This window comes from Megascapheus bottae, chromosome 16 (assembly GCF_031878675.1).
Source record: "Megascapheus bottae isolate mThoBot1 chromosome 16, mThoBot2.hap1, whole genome shotgun sequence".
Classification (NCBI taxonomy): Eukaryota; Metazoa; Chordata; class Mammalia; order Rodentia; family Geomyidae; genus Megascapheus; species Megascapheus bottae.
This window is the reverse complement of record NC_143524.1, coordinates 14,878,420-14,904,959: the sequence shown is the minus strand read 5'-3', so window position 1 is coordinate 14,904,959 and position 26,540 is coordinate 14,878,420. Positions and strand designations below refer to the sequence as shown.

General features: G+C 38.8%; 1 protein-coding gene across 1 annotated transcript in view; it reads left to right on the top strand.

Moving 5' to 3' along the window:
* Hsd17b12 (hydroxysteroid 17-beta dehydrogenase 12) overlaps window positions 1-24,827 on the top strand; it is a 118,485-nt gene extending 93,658 nt beyond the window's left edge. The window contains exons 7-11 of the mRNA XM_090347864.1: window positions 5,388-5,422; window positions 12,547-12,628; window positions 13,856-13,921; window positions 23,217-23,366; window positions 23,881-24,827. Of these exons, the coding sequence (XP_090203990.1) occupies window positions 5,388-5,422; window positions 12,547-12,628; window positions 13,856-13,921; window positions 23,217-23,366; window positions 23,881-23,985 (438 nt within the window). The 3' untranslated portion in view covers window positions 23,986-24,827. The remainder of the gene's footprint in view (window positions 1-5,387; window positions 5,423-12,546; window positions 12,629-13,855; window positions 13,922-23,216; window positions 23,367-23,880) is intronic.
* Window positions 24,828-26,540: the final 1,713 nt, after the last annotated feature.

The following is a 26,540-nucleotide window of genomic DNA, read 5'->3' as shown; positions in this document are numbered from 1 at the left end:
TGGCAACAATTTTTGTTTTATTAATTTATTAAAGAACCTTACATCACAGTTATTTTCATGTTTATGTCTTTGTTATAAGTGTTATGGAATAAAATTTTCTTCATTCTCTCCAAAAAGAAAATAAAAGTTAACAGTGAGTATTAACAATTCCATGATAACAAAAATCATTTGTATTATATCTGTTTTATACTAAAAAATGGGAAAGTATTGCAAACTATATCGATTACTGAGCTAAGAAAATAAAAGAAAAAAACTGTGAAAGAGAAAAAATCATATTTGAGGGTTTTTTTTTTAAATAAAAAGAAGATTGTGGAGTTTTCTCATAAAAGTAATGCAGATTTGTTGCCAAGCATATAAGAAAGATATATGAACACTAAAACATAAATAAATCATATGTAATCCAAACCACAGATTACTCTTTTAATACGTTTTTAAGGATTTTATAGGTCAATCAGTACATTTTTGTTTCATATGTCAACTAATTGATCTAGTATCTTATGTGATCTACATGACCTTCTTACATTTTTTTTCCCGGACAGAATATACCTATACCAGAATATTCATACATATACAAGTAAACAAGTCACTCTTTTTTTTTTTTTTTTTTTTTTGGCCCCCTTCTCTCTTTCTGGCCCCGCTCGCTCCGGCCCCTCTCGCTCCGGCCCCGCTCGCTCCGACCCCGCTTGCTCTGGCTCGGTTCGCTCCCGCACGCCCCGGCCCCGCTCGCTTCGCTCCCGCTCGCTCCGGCCACCACTCGGTTGGGCTCCGCTTGCTTGCTTTCGCTCTCTGTCGCTTGTTGCAGTCTCGTCTCTGGCACTTCCGGCTTGGTTGTGTATGTGGGATACCGAGGAATCGAACCCGGGTCCTTGTGCATGCTAGGCAAGCACTTTAACCGCTAGGCCAAACTCCCGGGCCCCACAAGTCACTCTTAAAATTCATTATGTGATGTCCCCTAAGGGAATTCTAAATGTCATGAACATATTCATTAATTGTTGCATATTTGCATAATTTAAGTCCAGCATTTATGATACAATATTTAAGTGTAATAGATCCTAACTTATTCATTATGTCATGTGGGGGAGGGGCAGAAAATGGAGGGGGTTAAGATTAATAATGCAGTTTGTCACTAAAAATACTTGTATATAAATAGGAAGCACAATGGCTTCTCCTGGCTCATGCTTGTAATCCTAGCTAATCAGGAGGCTGAAATCTGAGGTATCTCAGTTTCAAGCCAGCTTGAGCTGGAAAATCCATGAGAGTTTTACCTCCAATTAACTGCACGCATGCATGCACACATACATATGCACGCTGAAAGTGGTTGAGCTAGCTTTGAATGAAAAAGAGAAGGGACAATGCTTAACAATTGAGTTTAAGCCCCAGTACCAACATGAAGAGAGAGGAGGAAGGAGGGAAAGAAGGAAAGAGATTTAAAACAAAACAAAAATCACTTGTTTCTCCTACATTACTATCATGGCAACTTTTATCTACTTGGGGAAAACTGAATTAAAGTTGTTTGTAGTGCACTTTTGGAAACCCATCTTACTGTGGAAGAAAACAAGTAGTATTTACTACTGCTTGTTTAGTAATTCATAAGTACTGAACTTAAAAAATTAGGGTAATACTATTTTAGAAATATGTAAAGAGAAACAAAAAAATCTTGCTACAGTAATATCACCTGCAGATGGCCAAAAATTAGCATATTGCATTAACTCCAGAAACAGCTTGTGAGCTGTGAAATGGAGCTCAGACACGTAGTGAGATTTCACAGAAATGTTCCGTGTATTGGTATAAATAACCGGATCAAGATACTAGTCGATACATACAGACCAAAATGAGAATATTAACAACTTAGTTAAAATAACCAAAGAATAATCTAATGGTGAAGAGAATTTAATTTAATATGAACATGTAAAATCTCCCTACTTATGTATTTGAATGTTAGGAATGACTTACACATACTCAAAGAAGGCTTGAAATTGAATTTATGACTTATAATCTGATTAGAAGACAAAATAATTTCAACATAGATGAAGGCATAAATCAATTTTATAAAGGCATACAGGTTTCAAATCAACTTTTGTTAGGCTTTTCAATTTTATTACTATTTGACGAATTTGTTTTAAGTTCCATTTTATGGCAAGGAGAAATAATTTCTAGTAGAAAACTAAAAATTGACCCTAGCCTTTCGCCATGCACAAGTATTAACTCAAAATGGATCACAGACCTCAATGTCAGTCCGGAAACCTTGAAACTGCTACATGATAGAGTTGGAGAGACATTGGTACTCATAGGCACAGACAAAAACTTCCTGAACAGAATCACAGGGTCACAACAGATTGGAAAGAGACTCGATAAATGGGACTACCTAAAAATAAAAAGTTTCTACACAGATAAAAGCATAGCTACTAAAGTAGAGAGACAGCCAACCAACTGGGAAAAGATATTTACCAATAATACATCAGACAAATGCTTAATATCCAGTATCTACAGGGAACTCAAGAAACTAATCCCCCCAAACCCAACAAACCATTTACTAAATGGGCAAGTGAACTAAAGAGAGACTTATCAAAAGAAGAGTTTAAAATAGCAGAAAAGCATATAAGAAAGTGGTCATCATTCATGGTCATAAAGAAAATGCAAATTAAAAACAACCCTAAGATACCACCAATAAGATACCAATACCCAATAAGAATGGCCAAGATTTTGAACTCAGACAATGATAGATGCTGGCAGAGTTGTGGAGAAAAAGGAGCCCTACTGCACTGCTGGTGGGATTGTAAGCAAGTTCAGCCCCTCTGGAAAGCAGTGTGGAGGTTTCTTAAAGAACTGAAAATAGACCTTCCCTATGATCCCACCATACCACTCCTGGGCATCTATCCTGAACATCATAACCCAAGATATGATAAGGACACCTGCTCAGCTATGTTCATCTCTGCACTATTCACAGTAGCCAGGCGATGTAAACAATCCGGATGCCCTACTGCAGATGAGTGGATACAAAAAATGTGATATATATATATATACACACACACACACACACACACACACACACACACACACACACACAATGGAATTCTAGATAGCCAACAGATAAGATAAAATAATGGCATTGGCAGGCAAGTGGATGAATCTAGAGTGAGACAAGTCAAGACCAAAGGAACAAAAGGCACATGGTATCCTTAATATGTGGCTATTAGATCCAAACAATACAAGAACGGTGACTTAATATTTGCATACCCAATGCTATGGACATGGCATTGGAAATATAAACACAACTGCATAGACATAAAAATTTATGACTCTATAGACATAATGTTTTATTACATAGATTAATATGTATCTATGACATACAAACCCTCAACCTAATTTTAATTATGTTCTAAAATCTAAGTGCCAGTGATTGTATATAGAGATTCCCTTCTTGAATACTTGTTTGTTAAATATGTCATTTGAAATATGATATAAGAATCAGTTAATAAATTCTTTAATAAATTTTTTTTAAATGTGAAATAAGCTGGTGGGTACCAGTGGCTCACAGCTATAATCCTAGCTATTCAGGAGGCTGAGATCTGAGAATAAAATCCAAAGCCATCCTGCAGAGGAAAGGCCATGAGACTTTTTTATCTCCAGTTAACAACCATAAAGCTGTGGCTCAAGTGCCTTGAGCAGAAAAGCTCAGGGACTGTGCTCAGGCCCTGATATCAAGCTCCAGAACCTGCATCAAAAATCAAAACAAACAAAAACAACTAAAATATTGAGCCTGTTTGGAAGTGGTGTATGTGTGCGTGCGTGCATGCATGTGTGTGTATCTGTGTTAAAATGTCTAACATTAGTCTTTGTCAACATATGATCAGTCATCATTATTAGTTAGAATATTGATTAAGGGGTGATGGTATGACTCAGTAGTAGAGTGCCTGCTTAGGATGCAAGGCCTCAAACAGAAAACAAACAGAAAATATTGGCTTGTCTCCTAAAATTGAGATGTAACAACAGCTTAATAAAATAGAAATTTATTTCTCAGGGTAAAAAAAAAATCATAAACAATCCAGTTATCCTGCATCTCCACTATTGTTAAGCATGTGATATTCACTTTGGGCTCCTTTAGCTCCTTCCATCATAGGATCTAGCCACTAGCAAGAAGAAAAGGTAATGGAGAATGACCATGAAGTTGCATGTATTATTTCTCTTCATGTCTCAATAAATAGAATGTAACAGAGGCCATATTCAGCTGCAAGAGAAGTTGTAGAACATGTATTCCTTAATGGAAAGAGGAAAGAAAGAGGTCATATGTTCAACTGAAGTTTGAATTATAGTGTATTAAGGAAAGAGTAGATAGATGTTGGGGAACAATTAACCTCTGCTCTACCAGTCTATGAAGAATGATCAGCTTATTCAGACGCGCGCGCGCGCACACACACACACACACACACACACACACACACTAAAGATCTGTATGTAACAAAGGGAGAAATATGGGAAGTTTTGATTCTATTTTTTTTTTTTTTTTTGCCAGCCCTGGGCTTGATCTCAGGGCCTGAGCACTGTCCTTGGACTTTCTCAAGGCTAGAGCTCTACCACTTGAGCCTCAGCACCATTTCCGGCTCTTTTTCTGTGTATGTGGTACCAAGGAATTGAACCCGGGTCTTCGTGCATGCTAGGCAAGCACTCTACCACTAGGCCAAGCTCCCAGCCTTGATTCTATTTTGTTCTTAGTGTTTTTCTCTCTTTTTTTTCCATCTGGATCAGAAGAATTGGATGAATGCATACATTTGTTTTGAAATGATTCCCCATGCTTGTAAACATGCCTTTCTGTTCTAAGTTTTCTTGACTGGTATCTCAGAACAGCATCTTTTCTTATCATTATGTGAATTGGGCCAACAAAATTGCAGGCAGCATCTTTTCTTCAGTAGTTACTAAAGACCACAGCTAACTCTCAACTAATTGGTCCAATAAAAGAAATGAGTATGAAAGATATACGTCATACTTGCCAATATGTTACTTTATAGCATTCTGTTTAAGGCTTGTTTTGACCAGGAAAGATTGTTTAAATAATCTTGGTAGGTGGTAATGTATGTCCTTTTCTGAAAAGGCATTTTGGTAAGAAGTCCACCTTGTGTTCTTACTTGAAGACCCCACTGTTCTACATCTTCCATTTCCAGCAAGGCTAATTTTAGACACATTCACCAAGCATTCCCAGAGTTCTCTCCAGTACTTTCATCTGGTTCCCTTTCATGTACTCTTGACCCAGCCTGATTATCCAGAGAATATATAAAGTCAACTGCTGTCTGTACCAGCTGAGTGGTTTTGCGAGTCTTTGTGGGGGTGGGCTTCCTTCGCTCTTCCCCTGTCCTCAGTGATCACGAATGTTTTTGTTTTCTCTTTTGCAGGTGACACAGTTGGTGCTGCCTGGCATGGTAGAAAGGTGAGTCATCAGCTCACACTCAAACCCTGTGGATGCCTCATTCTTATTTATAGGGAGAATCCTTTCTTTGAAAATTTCATTAAAGTGACTAATGAACCTAGCTCCAGGTCTTAGTGCCAGGCGAGTCACACGATGAAGCATGAGTCACTATTGGAGGAGGCCTTTTTCCTCTTGACTGTTTTCCTCTATAAGGTTGTGGTGGTTCCTTTAGATCGGGATTAAAAAGCCAGCCTGAGTCACCATCACTAACTCAATTGCCTGCTATTCTGAGGGGGCGGACAGAGTTCCTGGGATATTCCCAGGAATGCCTTTTTAAAGGCGTATCCTCTCGAGCTGAATTTAGGCAGGTAATGAAATGACCAGAAGAAGTCAGACTAAACAGTGTATGGAGAAGCATTGCCATAGCCCTCATCCAGTGTTCTGGTTTGATTTTGCTGCCACTGGGATGTACCAGGTGCCTTCATTTTTATGGTATAGTTTTTATTTTTGAAATAGCATGAAGTGCAGTATTACAGTTGAGATCCAATTCTCCCCTGAAAAATTGGAGGGATGGCTAGACCTTCAAAGAAAAACAGGTGAAAAAACTGGACTTACATCTTGATCTAGCTTGGCCATTTGCTGAATGTGGGGCTTCACAATCATCCTTCCTCTGTGAAATGACTTTGAGTTTGGAAGAGACACAAAGGAGTCATAGTTTTGAAAAGAAACCAAGACCTGGGCTTCTCTAAAAGATGTCTGTGACCAGCTTAGGCAGGAATGCAGGCTTCATGCTTATTGAGCACCTCGGGTGCTAAACTGATTGCTTAGTATGTGTTAACCTGTCTAACTGTGATAGCTTTTCACCAAAATAGATGAGGAAATCTGATGTGTGGAGTCCATTTATTTAGCATCTGCAGAGATGCTGATTAATATACTATTTCTTAGCAAGGCTTTTTGTAATGCTATTTTATATATACTGGTTTAAATAGTTGAATTGCTTTATTTTGTAAATTTTTCTAATGTACAGATATGGAAACGGTAGTACTTGTGTCAATCCAGATCAGAGGGAAAAACAAAGTTGGGAATAAGAAAATAGAACCCAGGAAGGATAAAATTTGGGCCACCGTATTAATCTGAGATTTTACATATGCAAATGACATGGCATTTATTACAGTATACAACAAACCTATTTGTTAAAATACAGACAACCAGGCTAGGGTTATTTCTGGTCCAGGGTCAGAGGTTGTCTAGTATGCCTGAGGCCTTGGGTTTCATCTTTAGCTAAAGTGGGGGATAGAGGGAGCCAACAAACAAGGCAGGCAGGCATGAACAGGTCATCCCAGCTGTGCAAAAAGGGTAAGTAGGAGGATCACAGTTCAGGCCAAGCACAAGACCCATCAGAAAATAACTAAAAAGGACTGGTGGTGTGGTACAAGGAATAGGGCACCTGCCTATTAAGTCTAAGGTCTAGAGTTGAAACCCCAGTACTAAAAAAAAGGAAAAAGGAATTAAGTTGCTTTTAAACTGAAATGAGAAATGACCTGGTAGCGAGCTCCGAGAGCTATGAAACTAGCATTGGAGGGGTGATTGTGTTACTTTGAGGATGGTAGAGAGATACACGTGAATTGTATATGAATCAGTGCTTTGGTTGTGATTGAGACTAGCTGTGTCTACTTGAATTTTAATAATTACCATGTATACTAGTCAGGATAGGCTAATTACTATAACAGACTAATCCAGATTTCAGTGGCGTAACCAGGTTTTTAAAAGATTGTCTTTCTTGGGCCAGGAGTTCGGCTTAGTGGTAGAGTGCTTCCTTAGCATGCACAAAGACCTGGGTTTGATTCCTAAGTACCACATTTATATAAAAAGGCTGGAAGTGGTGCTGAGGCTCAAGTGGTAGAGCTCTAGCCTTGAGAAAGCCCAAGGACAGTGCTCAGGCCCTGAGCTCAAGCCCAGGACTGGCACCAAAAAAAAAAAAAAAAAAAAACAAGGTTGTCTTTCTTTGGTGGTTCAGGGATCTGTGAGGGCTTCAGCATTGTAGGGTCTTAGAATCCGCATCCAGCTAGTAGGTAAGGAAAGAGAATGAGGATGATTTTAGAGGGGGTTTCTTGGAAACCCTAGAAATGATATTCGTGCGTTACTTCAGTCCATATCCATTGCCTAGAAGTCCGTCACTAATTATGAGTGTCCAGAAATGTTAATTGTGTGCCCAAGAGGAAAGAGAAATTCCAGGTGAACAGATTCAGAAAGTGTTCTTTCTCGTGCATTACAGATGGTTTCATTATAGCCCACTTTTTACACAACCTAAAATGGCTTATTTCCTCTGGTCAGCTTCCGTAGGATTGGTATTCCCATTGAGTAACAGCAGTGCCTTTCAGAAAGACCCTTTGCTGTTAGCTTTCCTTTTTTTTTTTCCTTTTCACAGATTCTATGATGATGTATGAGATTTTCCAAACCCTGTAGAATAGTATCCTATAGCTAATTGACTATCACTAAATAAGTATCTATAAAACTAAGGTACTAAGGTATTATTAGCATACAAGTAGAAAATGCATAATTGCATTATAGCAGAAACTTGTTCTTTCTCCTTCTCTGGAATTATAAACATTGTGTACAGCTGGAGCCAGGAGGTGGTTGCCATAACAACGATGGGAAAGCTAAAAATAGCCTTTTTCATATTGTATTGCTTAAGGTAGAATTATGACATGTTGTAGTGTTTTAGGGCAAGTAATTCTCTTTCATGTGCTAAATGTTTGCAAACTTTATTCAACAAGGCAATATTTGTATAAATGTAAGTATTTGGATTGCTGGTTCTAATTATATGCCCAACCCTATGTTCCAGAATTCTTTTCTGCCACAAAACTATTTTGCCGTGTTCCCCTGTTCTTCTTAAGAGTCTATTAAAGAACTGCCTACATCATTTTCAGTTGTATGCTAAAGCTTTAAAAAAAAAAAACTATATAATGACCCTGCAAGATCATGTTTCTGCCTTGTCAGATATGAAGTGGAAATATAAAGAATTGCAGTGAGCTTTTTTTTTGTTTTCTCCGATTCTCTTTTGTCTGCGGTCCATGTCTGAGTCCAGTTAGCTGTCTATACCATGAGTAACCCTATGATTTCATGTCTTGGCAGCATTTGGGCCCTATTACCTCTCTTTGCTTGCAGTGTGGCCCATTGTTGACATTTCTGGAGGAAGGCAAGAATAGGTGCTTATTTCAAAGAAATCTATTACTTTTCTTAGACAATAGAATTTTCATAGAGGTGAGGACAAGGACATGACACCAGTGTGGCAGAATGAAGGCACACATGTAGAACAAAGGCTTGGCAAGCTGCTGCTTCTTCTCCCCCTCCCCCTTCCCCTCCTCCCCCTCTTCCCCTACCTTCTCCACCCCCTTCTCTCCCTCTCCCCCTCCCCCCTCTCTCCCCCTCCTATCCAGGTAAAAAATTAAAGAGTCTTATGTGGAATTGTGCAAGTCTAAAATTATTCCCCTACAGAACATAAATACAGGGAACTGAATTCCAAAGGGCTGTGCAAGCTTAATTTCTGACTTGTAGGAGGTAAATATGGAAGTGAATATGTTTATATGAAAAGATGCTTTCTTATCAGCCATTGGTAGTCTTTGCTTTCCTTAAAAACAAACAAGATTTTAGTTCTAGTAGCTTTTTAATAATTAGTAGTACTGAGACACCATTGTGTGATGACTAGCAAGTAAGCAGTGTGATAAATTAAGACAATGTTTCTGGGTATGTTTATTTGGATGCTTGTCATAATAAAGTAGGTAATGTACTGAAATATGAGCAATATGAGTTCTCATTACAGAACCTCAGTAAAAATTGTTAATGCTCCTTCCAGTCTTAGAATTGTTCCCAAGTCTCCAGAAAATGAGAGATTAACCAGAGTTTGGTGTTGTGGTTGTTTCTGTGTTCAATTAAGCATAGCCCATTTTGTCCTTCTGCTTGATATAACAGAGTTGTCATGAGTCTGGCTCTGCCATGGAAACAGGTTTGACGTCACTAATTCTGCTGAGATGGAGGATTAGAGCTAGACAAAGTAGTTGATTTTAAAGATGAGTCCTTTATGCCTCTCAGCCCCAAATGCTTACTGCTATTGCCACATAAAAAGATACTGTGGATAGTAGAGGGCTTAGATAGGCTATACTAATGTTTTATTTGTGGCTCAGACAAAACAAAATGGAGTATTTTTATCCTGTGTGGGGATGTCAGAAGATTTTTGCTAGACACTCTGTGCTCTATGGCAGGACAGATTTGTTAAGAGGGGTTTTTTTTCCCTTTCTACTACCATTTGAGTACAGTTATACTTGTTATCCTTTAATTACTCACGTCTAATGATTCTTACTTTCTATGGAAATTTGTTGGTCTTAAATTCATTTTAATGTGTTTTTTAATGTGTTTTAAAACACAAATACTCTGTTTTATATAAAATGTCTTAAAATTCTGACTTTTGGCTCACTGAAGTAGCTATTCTCACTTGAGATTTTAAATTGGGGAAGAATTTTTGAGAATCAGAGATCGTACTTGACCATGACTGAACACTTGTGACATATTGGATTATTGATATTTTGAAAAAATGAGAAATAGGCTTTTATTACCTTCAAATAACTTTTCTGTTGAACTCATGGCTTTAAGGAAGGAAGCTTTTAAAAATCTTTGGTAAGTTCAAGATTTAATTTTTAATAATGTTTGATAACATTAAGCTTTCACCTTTCTGGAGTTCCCTGTCGCATTTGAATGAAATGAATGAAAGTTTTAAGATTCTTGTCTAGGAACATACACAACTACCCCAGCTAGTTTGTACTGGAATGGGCCAGAAGCCAGCTGATAGAAACAAGCAGTGAGTGACAAGCTACAGTCTTGGAGACAAATATCACTTCATCTACCTTACGCTAGCTTTTTCCTTACTTGTTCTGTATGATTGAATGTATAGTAACTACTGGATATTTGAGAGAAGGCTAAAATAAAAGCCTATACCTATAAGAGTTTCGGGAGGTTTAGGAGTGGGATTAACTTGTCAGGACCTGGGCTTACTTCTCAGAAAATATATTGTGCTGTATAAGATACAATAACTCCCTTAACTTCCACTTGGGGATCTGTTTTATGTATCATAAAATATTTCTCTGTCTCTCTCTCTTTTCAGTGTTTAGGTCTCTGGTTTTCTGTTGTTGTTGATGATGTTTGGGGATGGGGATTTTTATTTTTATTTTTTTTTTTGCATTTTCACAGAGCTATGCGACTATTACCACAGGCTAATTTTAGAACATTTTCATCACCTTAAAAAGGAAAGATAAAATGAGATGACTAGGCATTCGTTGCTCATTCACCAGTTTTCATCTTCCATTGTTGGGTTCTAATTTCTAATACAAACTTTCCTACCTTGAAAGAGAGGGGGGGGGAGGCAGGCTTGTTACTAAGAGACATAGACAAGCGAATACAAGAATGATATAATCCATTAACCACTTATTTCAACTTTTCTCCAACTTTTAAAAAATATTTTAAAATTGGAAATCTTATTTCTGTCATCAAAATGTTAATGGGTTTCACTGCTTAGAAAAGGGTATATTACTAATAAGGACTTCTCCTTAAGAAAAATAAAATATTTGTTTCCGGTGACACATTAAGCAAGGATGCAGACTTCCTTTGATGGTTGGGGTGGCATGTTGCCTAGAGGCTGGCAGATGGAGCAGTGACCTTTGGGGATTATTTCTCTTCAGATTTATGTCTAAAATAACTTTGATGCTATTTAATTACATTTCCTTTGCTATTTTACATAAAAAGACTCTACACTGTCCTCCTTTTTTAACACTAAAAATCAAGACTTGCAGAGGTAAATTCAGATAAGAACATAGAGAAAATGAATTTGAAGGAAAAGAATCCTGGTGTAGTGGATAGGAGTTGGGTGGGGTGAACTTTCAGAAGCTGAAGGTGAGACTGGGCTGGTGGGACAGCTCAATGATGAAGCATATGCTTAACATGCTCAAGGCCCTGGGTTCAAGCCTCGTCCCACAAAAAGAAAAAAAAAAGAGAGACACAAAAAGGAAAAAAAAATAAAGAGGATAGGGCAGGGAGGAGGGTTGAAAAAGGAGAAGAAACTTCTGGAAAGAATGCAAGAGGATAGAATTGGTGTTAGGTTTTAAGGTTCCTAAAATAGTAATTTCACACACTACTTAACCTACATGGGCATTCTATATCAATTGGTGCATTTACACCATTGTTTTCCATCGTTTGTTCCTAAATGTTAACTCTTTTTTTCCATATATTTTTTATTGTAATTAATAGAAGGGTTACATGATATTTGCCATATAGATGGTGCATTAATTCCCATATATTGATACCCTTTCACATGTCTTGGTCCCCATTTCCCTCCCCCCCACCCCCTCCCCTCATCTTGATTTACCCCCATTCCCTATCCAATTTCAAATAACTAAATACAAATATATCCACTATATCAGGTGTGTTAACTCTTAAAATGTTGCTAAAAAGTTACAGGAAGTGGTTGGTCCCAGGTATCTATAGTCCAGGGAATGTGTAGGAATGGGACATAGCCCACACCTGCCACGAAGTTTATTAAGTACCTATGTATTAATACCAAGCACTATATAGGATGCTTGAGGGAAGGGAGACTTTCATAATTAGAAGCTCAAGGAGAAATAAGTGTTTATACAAATAGAAGGATTAAATACTTCAGTAAGATAGTATGTGATGGTATGCCAAAATGAGGCACATACAGATTATAAGAGTGCCCGTGACATGTTTGGTTTTCCTGCGATGTCCTAAACATACAAGGGGAAGAGCTCTTATTACCTGGCTACCACTCCAGCCTGGTAAGTGAGATGCTGTGACATGAAGAGGAACTTAGATAACTGCGATAGACTGTAGAGCTGATCCTGCCATGCCCTGGGTAACTAAGACTGGGAAATATGCTAATGGTAGAGCCGCTCTATTCTTAGTTCATTGAATTATGTCTCATTCACTGACCAAGCATATCCCACACTGATGAAAGGCTGAGAGAGATGTGTGTTCAAAAAGCAGCTCTGTTATTCTGCTCCTATATCCCTTGATCTGTAACTCACAAAGAATTATATGTATGATTTCACTGTATTTACTGGGCACAATTTCCATTTTAGATCTAAAGGAGTGATTCTGAATATCTCCTCTGCCAGTGGCATGCTTCCCGTTCCACTGTTGACTGTCTACTCTGCAACCAAGGTAAACAGAAATTCAGTAAATTCTACCAACATATAACTGAGGGGTAATTTTGAGTCTGAACAATTAACATGGATTTAGCCTTCCTAAAATTCTTTTCTTGGCAATTTTTCCATTAAGACTAGAAAGGAAAGGGAAAAAATAAGTCATTGTTGAACAACATTGATGAAATGTATATAGTCAGCACATAAATGTTCTCAGTAAGCACAAAACAGAGACCTGAGAATGTGAATGCTTTGCAACATTACCCAGAATTCAAAGGATATGACAAGAATTTCCCAGAATTCTTAAGATGTTAATTTCAAACACCGTTCTTATCTACCTCCTTACTTACTGCTAGGTAATAATTTAGAATACATTTCTCCTGCCTTTAGGTCACTAACATTGTCTTCAGATACATTACTGAGGCTCTTAGGGACAAATCAGCAAATTTTAACACATAATAAGAACTTGCTATATGTCAGGGAAAGAAAAAAGCAAAACATATTTGCTTTCTTTTTCATTTGAAGAAACCATGGTTTGGGAAAAACCTGGCTTTGCCCCCTACCCTCTTTGATCCACTTGCTTTCTCTAACTCTGGAATAATCAAGAAATTTGTTTTAAATGACACCATGAAGAAATGATGGTTGAACTGATTGTTGACCTTTGGGACCATTGTAAAGTTATTCTTGGTACTGTATTTCAAGCCAGATATTGAGTCCATAGTCGAGAAATGCACATCAGAATTTAGGAGTTGATTTCAGGTTCTGTTCTCATGGGAACGTGGCTCTCACCTTCATCTTTGAACTTTTCAGTTTCTTGCCATAGCAAAGCTCCTCGGGGTGTTTTCTTGTCTCCTTTTCACAACAGCAAAGTCCCCATGGATAGAGTTTTGAACAGAACCCATATTATGTGTCTGTTTCTTTGTTGTATAGTATGAAAAATTTTTTTCTTGGAAAGTAATTTTCTGAAAGAAAGATAAGAAGAGCCTTTTCTAGTTAAGTCAGAATTTGGTGTGCCTATTATTATATCAGTAAGACATTACTTTGTGTAGTGGCAGAAAAAACATTTAAGATTTTGAGGTGATTTTTTTTCTTTCTTTTAAACATTCCTTCTGCATTTGAAATGAAAGGAATAATTAGAAATGAGAGCATCAAGTGATTAATTTATTATTATTTTTGTCTCCATAGCTACAGTCAGGCAGATTGATGTAATATGTGTGTTTTCTTCCCACTCCCACCACCCTCCTAGGCTTTTGTAGATTTCTTCTCTCAGTGCCTCCATGAAGAGTATAAGAGCAAGGGCATCTTTGTGCAGGTGAGTGGAGTTTGTTTCAGTTAAGTATTCCTGGTTTTGTGTGGTTTCCACAGCAACGGTTGCTGTCTTGGCAACGCAAGAAAATCTCATTTCTCAGTAAGTGAATGTGACGTTAGCACACCATTAAAGACACAATTTCTCTTTTTCTCTCATGTACTTGAATCTTGGGTTTTAAAAAAAAATTATCTCCTACGATTTTTTAAGGAGGGTTCCCTAAAGTAGAACTAAATGTATTGTCAATAAGGGAAGTGTTATTATTGTAACTCCTGATGCTTTTGTTTTGAGAGAATCAGATTACTGTTGTCTCTTCTTAAAAATGTGTTAAAAAAAAACCATACCATTAAAAAATTATTTGTGAGCATGTAGTGCAGTTGCATTAAATACGTTCAGTGTTGTGAAACCTTACATTTCCAGAACTTTGCATCTTCCAAAGCCAAATGGATTAGACACTAACTGCCTTCTTCCTCCCTCCCAGCCCCCAGTAACCAGAATTTCTCTATTCCAAGTTTTTCCCATAAGTAGAATCTTTTGTGATCAAAACATTTAGCATGTCTTAGGCTCATTTCATTTAGCATAACGTCCTGAAGGCTCATCTGCGCTAATTAGAATTCTTTCAAAGGCTGGATAATACCCATGATAAATATTACATTTTGTTTAGCCATTCATTCATTGATGGATATTTAGGGTTGCTTTCACCTGTTGGCTATTGTGACTAATACTGAGATGTATACAAATATTATTTTCAGACCAGGTTTTTTATTTTTTTGTACCTGTGTGCATATATTGAATTGCTGGAACTATACTACCATTTTTCATATCAGCCCCACCATTTTACACTGGCATGAGCAGTGTATAAGCACTCAGATTTCTCCATTTCCTCATAACATTTATGGGGGGAGTGTGAATGCACACCTGCATATGTGTGTGCGTGTGCGTGTGTGTGTACATGCATGTGCACATCTGTGTGGGCTCTCCTATAGTTTTATTTGCTCCTACTTTATGGGTTTCCTGTGAACATTCAAGAGTCTTTTTAATTTTGTTGTAAGCTAAGTTACACTTTTTTTGTTGTTTCTGATTTTTTTTTTTTACATCATTTCTGAAAGCTTTGCCTGATCCAAAATCTTGACACTTTTCACCTGCTTCCTTCTAAAATATCCTGGAGGGGCCGGGAGTTTGGCCTAGTGGTTAAAGTGCTTGCCTAGCATGCATGAAGACCCAGGTTTGATTCCTTGGTACCACATACATAGAAAAAAAAAAAGCTGGAAGTGGTGCTGAGGCTCAAGTGGTAGAGCTCTAGCCTTGAGAAAGTTCAAGGACATTGCTCAGTCCCTGAGCTCAAGCCCAGGACTGGCAAAAAAAAAAAAAGAAAAAGGAAAAAAAAAGAAAAAAGAAAGTATCCTGGAGAAGTTGTAGTTCTCCATGTATCACTCTCTTGCTCATCGCCTCCTCTACCTCCACTCACACCCAGTGTCCATGTGGCTCATTCACCTTTTATACCTCGAAGCATCCCAAGTGATCAATCCTAATATTTAAATGGTTTCCTCTCAAGCTGAGTGTTTTATATTTTTACACACACACATATATAATTTCAGCACATCTCATAACAATTCCCTAAGGTAAATTTGATTTTCAACTTTTTTCAAATTGTGGGATTGAAACTTAGAAAGGTTGAGTTGTGTGCCCTTGCTGAACCCAGGACTCAAATCCAAGTCTGTTTAGGCCTGTAGGAGAGTGCTGAATACTTACCAGACCCATCTCTAGGGTGTACTAAAACTTTGCTTCATCTCAGCGCCCCCCCCCTCCATCTTAGCTTGCTGCCAGAGGACTCTTAGATGTCAGAGCCACTTAGTATTAATCTTCCCATATAGACAGAGTTCATCGGGAAGACGCAGTTTTCTAGATTTCTGGGTTGTATACTGAGTCACCACACTCCTTTTCCCACTTCCTTGACAGCAGTCATAGGGATACTGGAATCTCCATCTGTTACGTGGGATGCATTTAGGTAGCAAGGAAACAATGAAACATTTTGCGGGGATGTAAGGCATCATGTGCCATGCAAAAATCACACCTTTTTTTTAATGACATATCTTATTATATTCAAGCAATTTTTAAACATCCTCCAAGACTAAGCAGGAACCCTAAAGGGTCCATTGACAGGCCATCTGTGGGCAGCAAACAGAAGTTGCAAGTATTATTTATATAATTTCATCAGTCATTGTCTTTCTTCATATGAATTTAGTCAAAGTTTAATTTTGGCACAACTATGATACTAAATAAATAAATAAAGGCTCAGATATTTATGTAGGAACGTATCATTGTCATATTATGTAACCTCTTTACAGCATTAAAGTAGGCTAGAAAGAGCCTCATTAATTCTGATCAAAGGCACTAAAATATCTAGTTCCAGTGAATCCTCAAAGTTTGGTGGTATTTATTTATGTCTCTAGATTTGGGGGGACTAGGAACATCGATCAGCTATTGTACTTTCTCCTCCTTTCCCACAAGATCCCAGATGATCTTGTTAAAACACACAAACAAAAAGCCAAGCAGAAACGAAAGAGATCTGGACACAAGTCAAACGGTAAAGTTCATTTTGTTCGTGCTTCTCTAGCAGCTCCCGTAAGATTTAGTATTGAATTTGGATTCCACCAGGCAGCTGTCTCTTGATGAGCCATTGTCCAGCCCTGCATTCAGGCCACAATGGACACTGTGAAGTCCTCCAAAAGCTCTGTCTTCTTTAGTATGTATGTCTGGCTCCTCCATGCACTCTTTCCTCCATATTTCCTCCCAGTGGCCTTTGCACCGGAACTCAGGGAGCTCAGGTCCAAATTTGCCTACCCTGGAAAACTGTATCTGAGCCTAGGCATATTTGTTGTACCTTCCCTTTTCCTTCTCTACCATTTGACTTGTGCCCAGATCTCTTTGGTTTCTGCTCGGCTTTTTGCTTGCTTGTTTATTTTTACAGTACTAGAGTTTGAACTCAAGCCTCACTCTTGTCCTACCACTTGAGACATGTCCTGAGCTCTTTTTGCTTTATCTTTAAGATAGGGATATGTATATCCCTTGTATGTTTTGTTTCAGTTCTCAGACTTGAACTTGACTTCTCAGTCTCGCTTGGCTTTCTTAATTATGGCTGGCATACTACCACTTGAGCTACACCTGCAGTCTGACATTTTGCTTGTTAATTGGAGATGAAATCTCAGACTTCTGCTCCGGCTAGCTTCAAAACACAATTCTCCAAGTCTTAGTCTCTTGAAGTCACCAGCACTTGGCAAATCATGTGTTTTGGCCCAGGATGACCTGAGACTGTGATTCACTGATATCTCCCACCTCGGTGGGATTACAGGTACATAGCACCATTCAAGGCTTATTGATGGTTGGTGATAAGAGTTGATAGTTTTGCTAATTTGGTTTTTAAAAAATGTGGTTTCTGATCAGAGTAGATTTGATTTTGCTCCAAAAATTTAAAAGACAACTGGTGCAAATTATGATAAAGAGCCAGGTGCCGGTGGCTCTCGCCTGTAATCCTACCTACTCAGGAGGCTGAGATGTGAGGATGGAAGTTCAAAGCCAGCCCAAACACAGAAGTCCGTGAGACTCTTATCTAATTAACTGCCAGAAAAGCAGATGTGGCGCTGTGGCTCAACGTGGTACAGTGGTAGCCTCGAGCTGAAGAACTCAGGGACTGCATCCAGGCCTAGAGTTCAAATACCACGACCAACCATATATATCATATATATATATATATATATATGTATATATATATATATATATGATAAAGAAGAAAAGAAAACAACATATTTTAAATGAAAGAAGATAGGGGCCAAGAGTTTGGCCTAGTGATAGAGTGCTTGCCTAGCATGCATGAAGACCCAGGTTCGATTCCTTGGTACCATATACATAGAAAAAAGCCAGAAGTGGTGCTGAGGCTCAAGTGGTAGAGCTCTAGCCTTGAGAAAGTCCAAGGACAGTGCTCAGCCCCTGAGCTCAAGCCCAGGACTGGCAAAAACAAACAAACAAACAAAAACTCCTTTATTGTTTTGTTAAATTTATTATTTACAATAAACATACATCTGCTGGGCTTCAAAGAGCTAAATAGTGAGTAATGGCTGCTGAGATTGCAAACATGTCTGCATCCATTTTTCTTGTTAATTGCCATTGACAATAAAAGGGGGTAATGGGCTGTGTCTTTAGTGCAAATGGAGTCTAAATAGAGTCTAAAGCAATTTAATGATTCTCCTTGAAAATACTCATATCTGGTCAACTGCACCGACGTTGAGCAATGAGTAAAATTAGGGAATAACTGAACTCTAACCAGGTGAGATCTCCATTTTTTTGTCTCTTGGGCATGTACAAACAGTATTTCATCATAAGATCTGTAAGCTTATGAGGCCCCACTGTCTCTGTGTCTAGAGTGGGTCAAGTGCCCAGATGAGTCTCTCAGCAGTCACAACATCTCTGTGGAAAACATCGTTCTTACACTTACTACAGGATGTACAGATTCAGCCAACTTCTTTTCAGGTTGATTCCAGAAATAGGAATGTTAGAAAAAAAAAATGACTGTCAGGACATATTAAGAGTTCAAATCTCTTTAAACTGTCTTTGACAGTACTTTATTTATTTGATACTCTTAATAGTTCCATAAGGAAAATGCTTAATTACATAGGAATAGAGGGTTTTGCTCAAGATCACATGGCTAGTAAGTGGCAGGCTGGAATTTGTACCCAAATTGGTTGGATTTCAGAGAATACTGGTTTTTCTACTGTTATCCCACATCAGGAAGTCTTCCTGAAACATGTCTGACCAGTTCCCCTGACCTCCACTGCTACCCCTTTAATCTCAGCCCTCATTGTATCATCCCCTATCTACTGTTCAAGGTCTCTCTGGCCAGTCTCTTTTTCCTTAGAAAGCCCCACAGTCTGCTCACAGCTGCCAAAATAACCTCTTGAAAGCAAAATCCAGTTATTTGACTCCTCGGCTTGACATTCCAACATGGCTTCTCATCTCTTCCAGAGTGAAATCACCATGTTCTAACTGCAAATTTCCCAATACATTATCTTGCAACCTCTTCTTACTCCTTCTCTGATCTCTGCTAGTTCTAGAACCACCCTGAACACTCTCTCCTCAGGTTCTTTGTTCCCTTTGGTGTAAAGGATAACCTTTTGAGTGGCTTCCCTGCCTTCTTTCAGATCTTTGCTTGTAAGTCACTATGTCTGAGAGGCCCCTTCATCAATGAGAGAGGCCTTTGTTGATAAACTTAACTGCCCAAGCAGCCTCTCTCCTCAGTACTTTTTACCAACAACCCATACTGAAATGTGAGCTCTGGAAGATCAGAATATCTTTGCACATAGCTGTATGCCCAGTACCTAAGCACCATTCCAGTGCATGCTCAGGAAAGAATTCTTTGTTAACTTTCTGTGAGATAGCTTTTTTCATTATTATTATTCTGTTATTTGAATGTTGTCACATAAATGCCACATACTTTGTGATAGTTCATTTGTGGGATGATTAGTCAGCCAGGATTTATCAGATTTTCTTTGTATAGAACAGAGTATTTAAAACTCCTTCATTTTGGACTGAGGTGCTTAAATGTATCCCATTACTATTATTATGAGGAGGCCTTTTTTTTTTTTTTTTTTTTTGTCTATTGCCTTGCAACCAGAGATCTCAACCACCAGAAAAATTCTTTTTTCTAATGTTTTCTAGAATGTTGAAAGTCTATAATAGACAATTCAAAGGCCTTTTGTGGGAAGGTTTATTTCATGGTCTGCAAGGCCAAACTGCAAACTGAGAAAGAGAGAGAGAGAGAGACAGAGACAGAAAGACAGACAGACAGAGAGGGGGAGAGGGAGAGAGCGAGAGAGCACACACGTGCTCCCAGTTGCTCAGGAACATTTAAGGTCCTGAAATGGTAGATGAATAGGCAGATGTAAGAAGGCCCTGGTCTCTGCCTTAGGACTGTGCAGTCCGTCCTTGTAAATATAATGCACAGAAATGAAAGGCGAGTTAGGTAGTATCCCAGAATCCTATATTGTATAAAAGACCGAACAAGCCGATCTTCTAGATCTATAGTTTCCCAAGGCATTGTTGAGTTGCCCTGGCCGTTTGTCAGTTTGGGAAGGTATATTTGATGACCTACTCCACAAAGTTCCAGGATTCATTCTTGACTGCCTGCCCTTATGGCTTTGGCACTCAACTTTCCTGTTCTGAATTAAGGCTACCCTTGATGAAATGAGGTTTGTGCAGTCTACTCCAGTGAGTAAGAAAGAGAGCTACCAAGTCATTTCCAGGGGTTTCCTTTAAGACAAGATGAGAAGGGCAAAACATCAACAGCTTTTTTTTGCAGCCTAAACTAATTATTTCCATTTTGAGATTCTAAATTTGGAGACGAGGATACTTGCCCACATCATCTGTCAAGGTCACTTGACTTCTGAGGTGGCAAAATTTATAACTGAGCTTAAGCTCTTCTTAAAATTTTGTCCTGGCCAAGTGCGGTGGTTCATGCCTGTAATCCTAGCTACTCAGGAGGCTAAGATCTGAGGATTGCTGTACAAAACCAGTCCAGGCACTAAAGACCGTGAGACTTTTATCTCCAGTTAATCACTAGAAAACAGGAAGTGGGGCTGTGGCTCAAGGGGTAGGGCTGTAAGAGTTCAGGGACTGCGCCCAGGCCCAGAGTTCAAGCCCCATGATCTACAAAAAGAAAAAAAAAATTGTTCTACCCCAGGTATTTCCTGTAAAAGTATGGCTATCTTCTTGGCCTGTTTCCCACATTTTTCTGAGTAATCAGAGAAAATGACTTCTTACTTTTTGGGCTTCTGCTTAACAGTTTAAGGATATACCTTGGTGATTTTTTTAAAATATGAAAGGTATTTATTCACTGCTACATATTTTGAAATATGCCACAATTATGTACATTTCAAATTGTAAAACTTGAACAATGTAAACTTGCTCTCTAGGTTTACCTTGTTTAGGTAGCTGGTCTATCTAAATTTTTGACTTAAATTCTTCTATTACCAACTTCATGGTGTGTGTAATTGTCTGGGCTAGAGTGGTGGCAAGGGCCTAATATCATTCATCAGGGCCCATGGAAGTGTCACTTGGCTAATTCATTCAGGGCATACCCATGTGCTCCTGTACTGTGCTAGACCTGTTCTAAGCTTCAAGAAGGTAACAGTGAGTACCACCTTGTCCTCATAGCACTCATGCTCTAGTCATTGGTACTATCCAGCCATTGGGTTTATGTTCCTGTACCTTCCTGACTGCTTCACCCACTGTGCTTTTTCGTGTAGCCTTTTCTTTGTACCATTTGTTTACCTGGCACACTCCTCCTTGTTTAGGGGTTAGCTCAAAGGCTACTTGGTCTCTGAACCCATCTACCTGTACTAGGCTGCATCAGCCACCTTGATTTTGAACCTATGGCGGAAATAAATTCCCTTTCCAGAATAGCGTTTCTGCTTCTTATCTGGGAAAATATAACTTAAGAGCTACCAAAATGTGCATCTCTCATCCCCACCCCCAGAGCCAAGGCCCTCTCTCTAGGCTGTTGCTTTGATCTAGCTAAGTGATGAGTTGGCTTGTGGCACCATCAAGTGGTTCACTAAGGTAGTACAAGTCAGTTCTAACCCATTGGAATTAAGGGAGAGAAGGTAGAGGTTAGAAAGGAACAAGGATTTGTAATGCATTTGAAAAGTGTAATTATCAGACTATATTTATGGTGAGACTTGAAACTTGCCAGTGTCCTTAGAGACTGCTTTTTTTTTTTGCCAGTCCTGGGTTCTGGGCTTAAGCTCAGGGCTTGAGCACTGTCCTTAGATTTTCTCAAGGCTAGAACTCTACCACTTGAGCCTCAGCACCACTTCTGGCTTTTTTCTATATATGTGGTACCGAGGAATCGAACCCAGGTCTTTGTGCATGCTAGGCAAGCACTCTACCACTAGGCCAAACTCCCAGCTCGAGACTGCTTTTTAAGTCTAAATGTGAGGAAAATTTTGCGTGTGCTCCTTCATGTTGAGATAATACATGCATACATTCTGCTTTGCTTTATTATTCAGCTTTGCTTGATGAATAGGTATGACTTAACCGTTAAACTCTACATTTCGTGCTGTCAAGTCAGCCAGTCTGATACACCTCTGGTCTGGGTTCTCATATCTATGCAGGAAAATGGTTTTAAAATTAGTGACTTTTTGGTGACATTGCGGTTTGAATTCAAGGGCAGTGCTCTACTACTTGAGTGACAGTGCCAACCAAACCTGATGACTTTTGACAAAACATTATTGCTGATCAAGAGAGGTATAAATGTGTAATGATGATTCCAATACATAAGCTTTACATAAGTTTTAGTAAAGTTAGTTTACTTGTGTGGGTTTGTGGCCTCTGGGATGCGAAAATGAAGGAGAGTGTTTAAGCACTTGGGGTTTGGGCTCTTAATGAACAGCTTGGAGTTTTAGCTCCAAGTGCATAAGAAAGGAGGTAGCCCTATCTTACCAGTAGCAAAGTTAAAGCTGGAGGTGCAGTACAGTGATTGAGTGTTTGCCCGGCATTCACAAGACCTTGGGTATGTTCCCACACAACACAAGGGAAAACCATTCTGAGTTTAGAAAAACCTCAGAAGCAGAATGGCAAGAAAATGGTCACCTAAGAGTGAGAAAATGAAATGTTTATTTTAGAAGGACTATAGCAGCTCGATTAAACTATAAATTACAGGGGAAATTAACATTACCCCTTTAGAAAATGGAAAAACATTAGAGCCACCAGGGTGGTCTAGTGGTAGAGTGTTTCCCTGGCATGCACAAAGCCCTGGATTCGATTCCTCAGTGCCACATATGTAGATAAGGCTGAAAGTGGTTCTGTGGCTCAAATGGTAGAGCACTAGCCTTGAGAAAGCCTAACGACAGTGCCTAGGCCTTGAGTTCAAGCTCCAGGAATAGCAAGGGGGGGGGGAAGATATCAAAAGTTTCACACTTTTTTTGGTTCCTTAACTCTCCCATTTACTGAGGACAGAAACCACATATTATCTTGAGACTATTATCTGAATTTCTACTCAATGCCTTCTTTTAAAACAATTCAAAAAGATGTTTCTACCTAATGCTTTTCCTAGAGTCAAGGTTTGTTTAGTTGTTTTATTGGTAGACTGGCTTATTTGTTTTATGCTATCATTTATCTTGTCAATTTAATGTAGATAGCTCTGTCTCTTCTGTCTCTAAAGATACAAACTACTGCTAAAAGCACTCACTCAGTTTGTGTCCTTACTAATCAATAGTACGTGTTTTGTTTTGTGGGGTTGTCTTTCTAGAGTGTCCTGCCATACTTCATAGCTACTAAACTGGCTAAAATCCGAAAGCCAACCTTCGATAAGCCTTCTCCTGAGACGTTTGTGAAGTCTGCAATCAAAACAGTAGGTTTGCAGTCCCGAACCACTGGGTACCTGATCCACGCTCTCATGGTAAGTAGGTCTTAAGTCAGTATTTCCCAGCTTGGGATTTTCTCTTCCATTGAGTTACAAGATAGACTATATTAGTGACCCTATTAGTTTAGTGTGTGTGTGTGTGTGTGTGTGTGTGTGTGTGTGTGTGTGTGTGTGTGTGTGTCTATATGTCTATATGTCTGTGTTTTATTTTAAATGGTACACTCACTGGTCAGGGATGGCACATGCCTTTAATCTCAGCTACATGGAAGGAGGAGATAGGAGAACACTGGTTCAAGGACAGCTCAGGCAGTGAAGTTCGTAATACCTTATCGTAGAAAACATGGAAGCATAGCTTAACTGATGGGGCACTTGCCTTGCAATCCAAGATGCTGAAATCAAATCCTGATTCAGAACAAAAGAAAATGGGAAAGCGGCATACCCTAAACTTTAAAATCTACCTACAAATAACAGTAGGGTCAAACGTAGGTATAGACTTTATTTTAGCTCAAGATACAAGCTATACTTATATATCTCCCGTTTCTTTCCTTAGGGCACAATAAACTCAACCCTGCCACGTTGGATATATTTTAAAATAGTCATGGGTGTAAATAAGGCCTCACGAGCAAGCTATCTGAGGAAAGCAAAGAAGAACTGAGAGTGGTTAACTCTGAGTCACCTGGCTATGTGTTTGGGTTTGGGCCTTTATACTTTCACTGCAAGCACCTGCCAGCCCCCAAAATCTGCACCTGTCTCAGTAGTTACTAACATGCTCAGTTTTTTCGTGATTGGGAGGAAAACAGAAAATGCTTTAAGAGTTCCTGATACATAGTCTGGTGAATAATCTCAAAGTTTAATGTAAATGCTCATGTGAAATGGATAGAAACCAATATGACCAAGAACATAATAAGAAGGAATGATAGAGTTAAATATGCAGCTCAACAACTACACCTTCTCAAATACTTGTGATTATTCTAGTGGGTTTTTTTTATGAAACACCATAACAAATATAATGGGTAGCTACTCTTTTTGTTTTTAATACTTTGGGGGGATGGGATTAACTGGTTCTCTTATAGGGTGGACATGTTATAATTTTCAAGAATCTAGGATGTTTTCTACATGTATGATCCAGTCTGTATGTTTATATGGAAGTAGTTTTTCTTAAAAGTAACTAACCACATAGAAATAATTATGAAGTAAGGAATTATTTCTGGCACATGAAGCTACAATATGATTTCTTACGTTATTTTCTCTTAGTTTGAAGGTATATATTACTGAAAGCTATGTGGGCAACAATGTATACTGAGACAGAAAATTCCTGTGAGGCCGCTGAGACCCACCCAGGAAAGTGGCCTCTTTGTTTCTGCACAGAATCAATATTGCTCACTTGTGGCAACACTCTTCTGTCATAGTAAATACTACCAAGGAAATGGCATTGTACTTTAAACTGTACTCTATAGGTACTGTGACTATTGGCTATAATAAAAGATGGAAAAACCATGGTGTTGAATGATAGCTTTTTTGTGTGTGTGTGTGCTTGAAATTAACGTCCTATTTACTTAGCTGATTGTGATTTGAGACTAGCTTTTATCTGGCTCATAATCTTTATAGGGGATATCAAGAAGGAAGATTTCAGTACCTTAAGAGACACATCATAGAAGGAAGGCCTTCAATTCATATTTGGACTATTTCCTATGTGGACTCAAGACCAAAGAAACATGACATAAATGTAAGCAGGAGGGAGTTTGCATCAATGGGAGGATGGAAGCAAAGGGTGATGTAGAGGTGGTTGAAGTAACTTATGTGAATATGTGAAAATAGAAGAATGAGCCCCATTAAAATTATTTTCTAAAGTGGAGGATAAGAAAGAATAGTAGGCCAGGTGCCAGTGGCTTACGTCTATAATCTTAGCTACTCAGGAGGTTCAGATCTTGGGATTGTTGTTCAAAGCCAGCCCAGGCAGGAAAGTTCATGAGACTTAACTCCAGATAGACACCAAAAACTGAAAGCCATGGCTCATGTGGTACAGTGCTATCTTGAACAAAAAGCTCACAAACAGCACCCAGGCCCTGAGTTGAAGTCCTAGGATTAGTACATGGGTGCATATGTATATACAAGCGCACACCTACACACACACACACACACACACACACACACCAGGGTGAATATGATCAAGGTTAATTATATGCATACATGGAAATGCCACAATAAAACCCTTTTAAGTAAGCCTTCACTTAGACTGTGATTCCTAGTTTGCAGCCCATGTAAATTTATAAAACTATTTTTTAAAGTTTGGGTGTTTTGGTGATTCTTCCTGTTCATTTTGCCAGGTAAGGACAAACACACACACAAAAAAAAACATTGCTATCTCCTGTCAGAATCCTAATGTGAGCGTATAGCTCATAGGCTTCAGTTCACAATCACTTAGCGTTGTGTTTGTGGCAGCAGGATTGTGTGACAGAGCTTACTCATGGCAAGAAGCAAGAAGGGGAGATACAGGAAGGAGACAGGGTAAGGAATAGCTTCCAAGATCACCTGCCCATGACCCACTTCCCCCAACAAGGCTGCACCTCGTGTGTGTGTGTGTGTGTGTGTGTGTGTGTGTGTGTGTGTGTGTGTGTGTGTGTGTGTGTGTGTAGGTTGAACTCGGCATCATAGTCTTTCTTTGCTTTTTTTATCCAAGATTGACACTCTACCAGTTGAACCACGACTCCAGTTCCTCGCTTACTTATGTGCTGATATTATAACCTATTTTTAAAATTCCAGAATAAAGTAGAGCCTGACATGGTAGTATGTCTGCAATCCCACCTTCTTATGTAGCTAATACACTTTCTTTTATAGTACTTATCTGGTTATTACAGTCTTTAATTCCTCATGGTCAAAAGGTTTATTTGGTGGCTCATTTTTGTCATTATTTAGTGTTTTTATTTTAATCTGGGGAGCACTCTGAAGGATCCATAGATGTTCTCTTTTTCAGGTACAAAGTTTCTTGTGCTACTTTCCTGAGCCTAGGGCCTCTCATGGCCTGCCCGCAGTCTACCTGTAAAGCATCTGATAAGTTCTCATCTAGACCAGTTATTCTTCCCAGTGCTTTTGTTGTTAGTCTACCACTTCCAGTTCTGAGTTTTAGTATTCTCCTCAAGGGGCAACTGCTGACGTGTTCACTGCCTCTAGCTCTGATTGCAATTTTTGTGGGGGAGAAGAGGGTTCACG